The 11,743-nt window shown below is 46.9% G+C and overlaps 1 protein-coding gene across 1 annotated transcript; it reads left to right on the top strand.

Moving 5' to 3' along the window:
* Positions 1–2,740: 2,740 nt before the first annotated feature.
* LOC139235340 (zinc finger protein 436-like) lies at positions 2,741–9,902 on the top strand. Its single transcript, XM_070866480.1, has 2 exons — positions 2,741–2,948; positions 8,798–9,902. The coding sequence occupies exon 2, from the start codon at positions 8,907–8,909 to the stop codon at positions 9,774–9,776; it is 870 nt and encodes a 289-aa protein (XP_070722581.1). The 5' UTR covers positions 2,741–2,948; positions 8,798–8,906; the 3' UTR covers positions 9,777–9,902.
* The last annotated feature ends 1,841 nt before the right edge of the window (positions 9,903–11,743 follow it).

The following is an 11,743-nucleotide window of genomic DNA, read 5'->3' as shown; positions in this document are numbered from 1 at the left end:
TCTATACTGTTCTGCTGGACATTCCCAGGGCAGGTACAGCACGGGGTAGATACAGATTAAAGCTCCCCTTACACTGTCCCATCAACCATTCCCAGGGCAGGTACCACCAAGCTCATGGTCTACAGGGCTGAAGTAATACTCGCCCTCCTGTATGGCTCAGAGGAATGGACCATGTACAGTAGCCACCTCAAGTCGCTGGAGATATATCACCAATGATGTCTCCGCTAGATCCTACAAATCCCCTGGGAGGACTGGCACAGCAACATCAGCGTCCTTGTCCAGGCTAATGTTCCCAGCATTGAAGCACTGACCACATTTGATCAGCTCCGCTGGGCAGGCCACATAGCTCGTATGCCAGACACGAGACTCCCAAAGCAAGTGCTCTAGGTGGAGCGCCTTCACAGCAAATGAGCCAAAGGCGGGCAGCGGAAACATTACAAGGACACCCTCAAAGCCTCCCTGAAAAAGTGCGACATCCCCACTGACACCTGGGAGTCCCTGACAAAGACTGCCCTAAGTAGAGACAGTGAATCCGGGAGGGCGCTGAGCACTTCGAGTCTCAGTGCCGAGCGCATGCAGAAATCAAGCGCAGGCAGTGGAAGGAGCATACGGCAAAGCAGTCCCACCCATCCCTTCTCTCAATGACTATCTGTCCCACCTGTGACAGAGTCTGTGGCTCTCATAGTGAACTGGTCAGCCACCAAATAACTCACTTCAGGAGTGGAAGCAAGTCTTCTTTCTATTTTTCCTCGATTCCGAGGGACTGCCTGTTATAATGATGATGATGATGACAACACAGGTTAGATGCAGAGTAAAGCTCCCTCTACAATGTCTCACCAGACATTCCCAGGTCGGTACAGCGTGGGTTATTAAAGGTTAAATCTCACTCGAGCGTGTCCCAAACACTCCCAGGGTAGGTACAGCACAGTTTAGTTATAGAGTTAATCTCCCTCTACGCCGTCCGATCAAACACTCGCACAACAGACGCAGCATGGGTTAGTCAGAGAGTAAAGCTCTCCATGGACTGATCCATCAAACACTCCCATCGCAGGTACAGCACGAGTTAGATACAGAGTGAAGCTCACTCTACACTGTCCCATCAAACACTCCGAGGGAAGATACAGCACGGATTAGATAATAGAGAAAAGCTTGCTCTCCACTATCCCATCAAAAACTGCCAGAGCAGGTACAGCATGGGTTCGACAGAAAGGTTTTGGCTCGGTTTTCCTGGACTTGGGACATGGGCAACAGAAGGCATAGTCACCAATTATAATCAGGGATGATCAGGAAGACAGATATCTCATGGGTGGGGGGCAGGATGGTGGTTGTGGGGCTGGAGGAATTTACAGAGCTAGGGAGGGACGAGGCAATTTAGGGGTTTGAAAATATTAGAATTTTCAAATCAAGGCGTTGCTTAACTAGAAGCCAATGTAGGTCAGTGAGGACAGGTGTGGTGGTGAGCTGGACTTGGTGCGAGTTAGGGCATGGGAAGCCGAATTTTTGATTAACTCTAGTTTATGTAGAGTCGAATGTGGGAGGAGTGCATTGGAATAGTCAAGTCCAGAAGTAACAAAAGCATGGATGAGGCCTTCAGCAGTGGATGAGCTGAGGCAAGAGCGGAGACGGATGATGTTACAGAGATGGAAATAGGCAGTCTTAATTATGCCGCGGATATCTGGTTAAACAACCTATTTCAGTGTTAAGTATGACACCAAGGTTGCAAAAAGTCTGGTTCAGGCAGAAGTTGGGGAAAGGGACGGAGTCTGTGGCTAGGGAACGGAGGTTGTGGCAATGACAATTACAAATATCAGAATATTTGACAGGCTATCATGTGCAAAATGTGTGGATGAGTTTGTAAAATTCAATCAGTTACAAAAACGGGTTACAGAAAGTAACAGATTTCGAACCTTATGCAAGATGGTTCAATAAAGGGGTGGTTCAAAGGAGTTCAGTTGAGTTTAAACTGACCCACTGCAGTTAAGTCTACTACAACTACAACTCGTACTCAAATGGAACAAGTTTGGGGTTTTATAAAAGGTGAACTAGGTGAGAAATGACATAAGTTAGATTAAGAAAAAGCACTAAAATGGAAGAGTCAGTAACAGAACATCAATTAGTCTCCTCTGATCATGGAGGAATCAAATATTCGACACACTGTGTTTGAAACAAAGATAATTTATTCAACATTTATACACAATATTAATCTCCAACTCAGGTATAGGGGTTATTAAGATCATCAGAAACAAAGTAGAGCTGCCAGAGTGAACATGTTTCAGTGCCCAATGCAATCACAGTAAATCCTGTTCTATTCACAAATGCAGCCTTTCTCCTCAGCCCATTCAAAACTGAGATAAGGAGAAATGTCTTCTCTCAGAGGGTTGTAAATCTTTGGAATTCTCTGCCCCAGAGAGCAGTGGAGGCTGGGTCATTAAGGCGGAGATAGCCAGATTTTTGAGCGATAATGGAGTATCGGGTTCTGGGGAGCGGGCAGAGAGGTGGAGCTGAGTCTATGATCAGACCAGCCATGATCTTATTGAATGGGGAGCAGGCTCGGGGGTCCGGGTGGCCCACTCCTGCTCCAATTTCTCATGGTCTTATGTACCCAGCATGCCCCGCGCGGAAGAATGAGCCGCATCCAGACTGGAGGAGCTCAGTGCGCAGGCGCGGATCTTGGATGTGTTTGGAGCATGCGCGGAGCGTGTAATGGCGGAGGATGCACAGTTTGGACAGGCTCCTTAGAAATGTGCTTTTCAGCGGGACGGAGCGGAATAAGGGACCAGCGGGGAGCCGGGGAGGCTTCATAAACATCCGGTGCCCGCCTCAAGCCGGAATAATAACCGGAATATCGGCGGTTGCAGCTTCGGGTCGTTCTCCCGGTCAAAGGCCCAGACTAACGGCGGCCAGCTTTGTACAGGAAGGCAGGTTCATCGCTCCGCCATCTTGGTTCAGTGAGTAGCATAGCGCATGCGCTGCTATCTTGGTTCCGGAACAAAGTGAAAGATGTCAGTGTCTGGAACTGCACCCAACCAGAGTCAGTACCTTCAGGGGAGGGGAACCAGTGAGTGTAGAACTGAACCCAGCCAGAGTCAGTACCTTCAGGGGAGGGGAACCAGTGAGTGTAGAACTGAACCCAGCCAGAGTCAGTACCTTCAGGGGAGGGGAACCAGTGAGTGTAGAACTGAACCCAACCAGAGTCAGCACCTTCAGGGGAGGAGAAGCAGTGAGTGTATAATTGAACCCAGCCAGAGTCAGTACCTTCAGGGGAGGGGAACCAATGAGTGTAGAACTGAACCCAACCAGAGTCAGCACCTTCAGGGGAGGAGAAGCAGTGAGTGTAGAACTGAACCCAGCCAGAGTCAGCACCTACAGGTAAGGAGATGGAGGGGAGCCAGTGAGTGTCGAACTGAACGCAGCCAGAATTGGTGGTGAAAATTGGGAGTGGAGGGAAAACAGTCTATAACATAAGAAATAGAAGCAGGAGTAGGCCATTTGGCCCCTCGAGCCTGCTCCCCATTCAATAAGATCATGGCTGATCTGATCATGGACTCGGCTCCACTTCCCTGCCCGCTCCCCACAACACTTTATTCCCTTATCGCTCAAAAATGTGTCTATCTCCACCTTAAATTATTCAATGACTCAGCTTGCACAGCTCTTTGGGGCACAGAATTCCAGGGATTTGCCACCCTCAGAGAGGAAATTCCTCCTCATCTCACTTTTAAATGGGCGGCTCCTTATTCTGAGACTATGTCCCCCGAGTTTTAGCTTCGCATATGAGTGGAAATATCCTCTCTGCATCCACCTTGGCGAGCCCCCTCATTATCATTAAGTTTCAATAAGATCACCTCTCATTCTTCGAAACTCCAATGTGTATAGGCCCAACCTACTCAACCTATCCTCAGAAGTCAACCCCCTATCTCCAGAATCAACCCAGTGAACCTTCTCTGAACAGCCTTCAATGCAAGTATATCCTTCCTTCAATATGGAGACCAAAACTGTACGCAGTACTCCAGGTGTGGCTTCACCAATACTCTTTACAGTTGCAGCAGGACTTCTCTGCTTTTATACTCTATCCCCCTTGTAATACAGGCCAACATTCCATTTGCCTTCCTGATTACTTGCCGTACCTGCATACTAACTTTTTGTGTTTCATGCACAAGACCCCCAAGTATCTCTGTAATGCAGCTCTTTGCAATTTTTCTCCATTTAAATTATAATTTGCTTTTCTATTATTTCTGCCAAAGTGGATAACTTCATATTTTCCCACATTATACTCCATCTGCCAAATGTTTGCCCTCTCACTTAACCTGTCTATATCCCTTTGCAGATTTTTTGTGTCCTCCGCACAATTTTTGTAACAACAGCAAACTCGGTCCCTTCATCCAAGTCATTAATATGGATTATTATTAGTTGAAGACCCAGCACCGATCCCTGCGGCACCCCACTAGTCATGTTTGCCAACTGGAAAATGACCATTTATCCCGACCCTCTGTTGTCTGTTGGTTTGCCAATCCTCTATCCACGTTAATACATTACCTCCAACCCTGTGAGCTTTTATCTTGTGCAGTAACCTCTTATGTGGCACCTTATCGAATGCCTTCTGGAAATCCAAATACACCACACCCACTGCTTCCCCCTAATCCACCCTGCTCATTACATCCTCAAAGTACTCCAGTGAATTTGTCAAACATGATTTCCCTTTCATAAAACCATGTTGAATCTGCTTGATTGAATCATGCTTTTCCAAATGTCCTGCTACTGCTTCCTTAATAATGGACTCCAGCATTTTCCCAATGACAGATGTTAGACTAACTGGTCTAAATTGTCCTGCTCTTTGTCAGCTTCCTTTTTCAAATAGGCAGGTTACATTTGCGGCTTTCCAATCTGTTGGGACCGCCCTAGAATCCAGGGAATTTTGGTAGATTACCACCAATGCATCCATGATCTCTGCAGCCACTTCTCTTAAGATCCGAGGATGCAAGCCATCAGGTCCAGGGGACTTGTCTGCCTTTAGTCCTGTTATTTTACCTAGTACTATGTCATTAGTGATAGTGATTGTATTGCGTTCCTCCCTATCTATAGCCCCTCGCTTATCCACTGCTGGGATGTTTTTAGTGTCTTCTACCATGAAGGACTCTTACTATCTGTTTTTATATTTTGTGCTAGTTTTCTTTCATAATCTATCTTCCCTCTCAATCATTTTATTTGCCGTTCTCTGCTGGCTTTTAAAAATGTCATACATCTCTGGCCTCCCACTAGACTTGGCCACACTGTATGCCTTTGTTTTCAATTTGATACCTCCCTTATTTCCTTAGTTAGCCACGGATGGTTATCCTGTCTCTTACAGTCTTTGCTTCTCCTTGGGATATATTTTTGTTGCAGGTTATGAAATATCTCCTTAAATGTCTGCCACTGCTCATCAACCATCCCATTCTTTAATATATTTTCCCAGTCCAATTTAGCCAACTCTGCCCTCATACCATTGTAGTCTCCTTTATTTCAGCTTGGGACCCTGGTTTGAGAACCAACTTTCTCACCAACCAGAATATGGTTGAATTTGAAATTCAACCATATTATGGTCACTCATTCCGAGAGGATCTTTTAGTACCAGATCATTTATTAATCCTTCCTCATTACACAGTACTAGATCTAAGATAGCCTGCTCCCTGGTTGGTTCCACAACATACTGTTCAAGGAAACTATCCCAGATACACTCTATGGACTCCTCCTCAAGGCTACCCTGGCCAATTTGCTTTGTCCAATCAATATGAAGTTTAAAATCACCCATAATTAATGCCGTTCTTTTATTACAAGCCTCCATTATTTCTTGATTTATACTCCGTCCAACAGTGTAGCTACTGTTAGGGGCCTATAGACTCTGTCCACCAGTGATTTTCCCTTTATTATTCCTCATCTCCACCCAAACTGATTCAATATCTTGATCCTCTGAGCAAATATCGTTTCTCACTAACGCACTGATCTCATTCTTTATTAACAGAGCTACCCCACCTCCTTTTCCTTTCTGTCTGTCCTTCCGAATTGTCAAATATCCCTGAATATTTAGTTCCTAGTTCTGTCACCTTGCAACCACATCTCTGTAATGGGTATCAGATCGTACCCATTTGTATATATTTGTGCCGTCAACTCATCTATTTTGTTACAAATGTTATGTGCATTTAGACAAAGAGCTTTTAAATTTGTTTTTTTTCCTGTTTTTCCTGCTTTTTTCCTCTGTCCTTCCAACTCACTTTCTATATTTTTGCTTTCTAATTCCAGCTTTACTTCCCTCCCACTGAATCTATTCTCAGGTTCCCATCCCCTGCCAAGCTAGTTTAAACCCTCCCCAACAGCACTGACAAACCCCCCCACCCCCCACCCACCGCGGAAGAGGATATTGGACCCGGCTCTGTTCAGGTGCAACCCGTCCGGCTTGTACAGGTCCCACCTCTCTCCAGAAGTGGTCCAAATGCATCAGGAATCTAAAGCCCTCACTCCTGCACCATCTCTCCAGCCAGGCATTCATCTGCTCTATCCTCCTATTTCTGTACTCACTAGCTCATGGCACCAGGAGTCATTCTAAATATTACCCTAGACCATGTCACTGTTTATAATTACACATGACCCAGTCTCGGTTTATATTACATTCAACCCTGCCTCTGTTTATATTACACTAGACCCTGTCCCTGTTTATACTACACTTGACAGTATCTCTGTTTACAAATAGAAGTATCGAGTACAAACGCATGGATATTATGATGAAGCTGTACAAAACAGGAGCAGCTGGGGTTGCAAGGGGTATAGAGTATAAAAGCAGAGAAGCCATGCTACAACTGTACAGGGTATTGGTGAGGCCACACCTGGAGTACTGCGTACAGTTTTGGTCTCTGTATTTAAGGAAGGATATACTTTCATTGGAGGCAGTTCAGAGAAGATTCACTAGGTTGATTCCTGAGATGAGGGCATTGACTTATGAAGAAAGGTTGAGTAGTTTGGACCTATACACATTGAAGTTCAGAAGAATGAGAGGTGATCTTATTGAAACTTAAAACATACTGGAGGGCTTGACAAGGTGGATGCAGAGAGGATATTTCCACTCATAGGAGAATCTAGAACTAGGGGGCATAGTTTCAGAATAAGGGGTTGCCCATTTAAAACTGAGATGAGGGGGAAATTCTTCTCTCTGAGGGTTCTAATTCTGTGGAATTCTCTGCCTCAGAAAGCTGTGGAGGCTGGATCATTGAATATATTTAAGGCCGAGATAGACAGATTTTTTGAGCGATATGGGAGTAAAGGTTTATGGGAGCGAGGGGGAAGTGGAGTTGAGTCCATGATCAGATCAGCCATGATTTTATTGAATGCTGGAGCAGACTCGAGGGGCCAAATGGCATACTCCTGCTCTTATTTCTTGTGTTCTCCTTAGAGCAGGGAAGATTGAGAGGAGATTTGATCGAGGTGTTCAAAATCATGAGTGGTCGAGAGATACTGTTCCCATTGGCAGAAGGGTCGAGAACCAGAGGACACAGATTTAAGGTGATTGGCAAAAGAACCAAAGGCGACACAAGAAAAAACCTTTTTGCGTGGCGAGTGGTTAATATCCGGATTGCACGGCCTGAAAGGGTGGTGGAGGCAGACTCAATCACGGCTTTCAAAAAGGAGTTGGATAAGTACCTGAAAGAAAAACATTTGCATGGCTGTGGGATAAGGGTGGGGGAGTGGGACTAGCTGAGGTGCTCTTGCAGAGAGCTGGCACGGGCTCGAAGGGCCGAATGGTCTTGTTCCGTGCTGTAACCATTCTCTGATTCTATGGTTCTAACTCTCTCAGCATAAGCCTCTATTCCCTTCTCCCTCATATGCTGATCTTCAGTGCATCGATACTGGAAACACAGAGCGACCAATCCAGAGCCGCTCTGTATCAGGGTGGGTGCTGGATACGGAAGTCGCTCCCTGTCCTCCTGTGTGCGTCTGTTTGTTGCATCAGTTTGACCTGGAGTGGAGAGGGGGAGAAGCTGCTTGGTTTAACCCCCAGAACCTCTGGGCCCAGTTGGGACCAACAATTTCCGATGAGAGACTCTCAACGGCGGTGGATTCTAGGGGAGATTAGGTTGTGAAACAGACACTGCCCGCACAATGTAGAAGCGTATTGTTTTAGGAACAAGTATTTCTGCAGAGGCTTTCAATATACAGATTTGTTTTAATCCATTCTTAGGATGTGGGTGTTGCTCATAGGGCCAGAATATATTTCCAATTTCCATTTGCCCCTTGACAAGGTGATGGTGGGCCTTCTCGAACTGCTGCAGTCCGTGTGGTGAAGGCCCTCCCACAATGCTGTTAGGTGAGGAGTTCCAGGATTTTCACCCAGTGATGATGGAGGAACGTTGATATATGCCCAAGTCAGGATGGTGTGAGACTTGGAGGGGAACTTGGAGCTGATGGATTTCCATGCACCTGCTGCCCTGGTCCATCTAGGCGGGATAGGTTGCGGGTTTGGGAGGTTCTGTCAAAGTTCTGGTCGAGTTGCAGATGTTTAACTTTCCTCCCCTTCACCCCGCCCACCTCTCCCTCCTCCCATAGAGGCCAGAGTCTTGTGTCGGCCCAGACCTGTTGGTGGGTTCCCTTCCCTGCAGGACATTAGTGACCAGTTGGGTTATTACAACAACCCGTCAGCTTTCATGGTCACTTTTCTTCTGCTGATGGCTGCACAAATAGCCAGGTTCATTCAGCTCAATTTCACAACCTGCCTTTGTGTTTTTGTGGGTTCTCTCTCACCCACCCTTTTTCCTGTTTGAAACTCACTTTACAGGGTATTAAAAGGGGAGGATTTGTCAACCAGAGGCCCAAACCAAACATCACATTAAGATCTGACGGAGTCACTCGATTCATCGGGAACGGAATATCATCGGCCTTTGATCATGGAAGCAAAAAGCACTGTTCACAGCGTGGAGAAACAGTACACGTGCTCTGTGTGTGGACAAGGCTTCAGCCGATCATCAAACCTGGAGAAACACAAGTGCAGTCACACTGGGGAGAAACTGTGCAAATGTGCGGACTGTGGGAAATGTTTCAACTACCCATCCCAGCTGGAAACACATCGGCGAGTTCACACTGGGGAGAGGCCATTCAGCTGCTCTGAGTGTGGGAAGGGATTCACTCAATTATCCAACCTGCTGATACACCAGCGAGTTCACACTGGGGCGAGGCCGTTAAGCTGCTCCGATTGTGGGAAGGGATTCACTCGGTCAGCCGACCTGCTGAGGCACCAGCGAGTTCATACTGGGGAGAGGCCATTCACCTGCTCCGAGTGTGGGGAAGGATTCACTCAGTCATCCAACCTGCTGATACACCAACGAGTTCACACTGGGGAGAGGACGTTCACCTGCTCCGATTGTGGGAAGGGATTCCCTCGGTCCTCCCACCTGCTGAGGCACCAGCGAATTCACGCTGGGAAGAGGCCATTCACCTGCTCTGAGTGTGGGAAGGGATTCACTACATCATCCCACCTGCTGGCACACCAGCCGGTTCACACTGGGGAGAGGCCATTCACCTGTTCTGAGTGTGGGAAGGGATTCACTCAGTCATCCCACCTGCTGAGACACCAGCGAGTTCACACTCAGGAGAGTCCATTCACCTGCTCAGAGTGTGGGAAGGGATTCACTACATCATCCCACTTGCTGACACACCAGCGAGTTCGCACCGGGGAGAGGCCGTTCATCTGCTCTGAGTGTGGGAGGGGATTCAGTCAGTCATCCACCCTGCTGAAACACCAGAGAGTTCACAAGTGACTGCAGGGGTGGGATTCTGCTATTATTGCTGCTGTTAATCACATCCGGATTGAACCATATTCATTCTGACAGTTGGGGTTTGTTTCCGCTGATGTCAATAACTCCTGTAACTGGACTGGAGTTTAATATTTGGGAGAAAGACAAATAAATTCTTGTTGCTTTCAATACATTGGTGTGGATTTCTTTCTTTCCCAACCAAGAGTTCAGCATCACCTGGCTGGAGCTCAGTGAGGACAATTTGGGCGGAGGATCGTATGGGGGGAGAACTTCAGCCTGGACACAGTCCTTCAGGGTCACACTGAGAGTGGCAAATGGCACTTTGGTCTTTCTAATCACTCTTCATTGACAGCAAAGTCGCTATGCGGGTTCACCTTGACATTGTAAGGTACGGATGATATCCACCCAAGGGTGTTTAAAGAGATGGGACGGCTGCTCTGTCAGCCCCTTGCCCAGATCTCCATCAGCTCAGTAGAGTCATGGGTTGTTCCCCGAGATTGGAAGGTAGCACACATAGTTCAAGTTTTGCAAATTGGCCACAAGTTGGGAACTGAAGGCCCATCAACGTGACCTCGATCACTGGAAAGGTGCTTGAAGGGATCCTGAGAAATGCTGTTTTCGATCATGGGGAAAGGGAAGGGGCCATTACAGACACTGAACATGGATTCTGGGAAACATGGTCATGCCTTACAAACTAGCTTGAGTTTGTAAAGAAGTTGTTCGGTTGGTGAATGGGGGAATCCGGTTGACATTGTCTACCTCAAGGTGTCAAACTCATTTTCTATGGTGGGCCTGATCCGATACCCTGGCACTTGGCATGGGCCACATTCAGCAAAAGCTATTATAATAGGAATAAATGAAGATAAACTACATCGGAATTTACATTTAGATTTTATTTACTGCCGCTGCTCCCGATCCCTGGCACCTCTTAGCTTGAGCATTCATGAACTGACCCTGCTCAAACCATAAGCTCAAGGCTATCGGTGCATGGTTCTGCCTCTGACCACAAGGCTGTGTCACTGCCACACACCGATACCGTTTCCTTGTTTCACATCTCCATACAAACACCATCACTTCACACATCCCCTTTCTACACAATTGCAGCAGACATGAGCAAGGACATGAGGCTTATTAAAAGACACATTTCATTACAGCAAAGGTTGCACTGGGAGAAATGTTCAGTTACTTTGCATTACAGGCAAATACCGGACAAACCAGCAGCACACTGGCACCTGAGCAGTGTCTTATCGGCCTTCAGGCTTTTCTTAAATAGATTTGCTGCCTGGATATAAACTTAAACCAGCTTTGCAGGCGTGATGTTCTATTCACACATTGAAGGTGAGAGAGATGCTGTGGGGCACACACTCAGTCCAGTAGCTGAAAGTGATTTACAGACTGGGTTTTGTGTTTAGTGATCCCGGGCGTGTTACCAATACCAGCAAAGATGAAGCCCATGGAATAAAAGGAACAGTGGATACTGTCTCACTTTGAGCGAGTCAGAATGAGAAGCTTTAACAACAGCTGATGTTTCACAAAGGGAGACCTCACCAGACCAAAGGACATTGGTGGTGTTTAATGGGCTGTTTGTGTCACTGGGCGACAGGAGGCTATTTGTGACAGAGGGAAAGCTGGTTACAGCAAACAAACAGTTTCCTGACCTGTCCAGGGCCCACTCTGACCCCCACCTTCTCTCTCTCACTATTGATGGACACTGCTGCAGTAATTGCTCCTCTGACCTTTCCTCTCTTGTCCCTCCCACACCCCTAATACACGGCCCGAGACAATCTCCCTCCCACTACATCCTCACTGTGCTGGAATCCACACCAGTCTCCCCATCTGTTCCTTTTTCCCTCCCTGGATCCTGAAACTACAGTCTGAATCCCACTGTACTTAAGGAAGTGGCCCTCGAAATACTGAATGCATTGGTGATCATTTTCCAACAGTCTATCAACTCTGGATCAGTTTCTATG

This window comes from Pristiophorus japonicus, chromosome 23, assembly GCF_044704955.1.
Source record: "Pristiophorus japonicus isolate sPriJap1 chromosome 23, sPriJap1.hap1, whole genome shotgun sequence".
NCBI classification, from domain to species: Eukaryota; Metazoa; Chordata; class Chondrichthyes; family Pristiophoridae; genus Pristiophorus; species Pristiophorus japonicus.
Note: the sequence above shows the minus strand (reverse complement) of the source record. Positions and strands in the feature narration are given on the sequence as shown.

Bases quoted from the DNA above. Each gene is read 5' to 3' on its own strand.
- LOC139235340 (XM_070866480.1), top strand. From the start codon at position 8,907: ATGGAAGCAAAAAGCACTGTTCACAGCGTGGAGAAACAGTACACGTGC.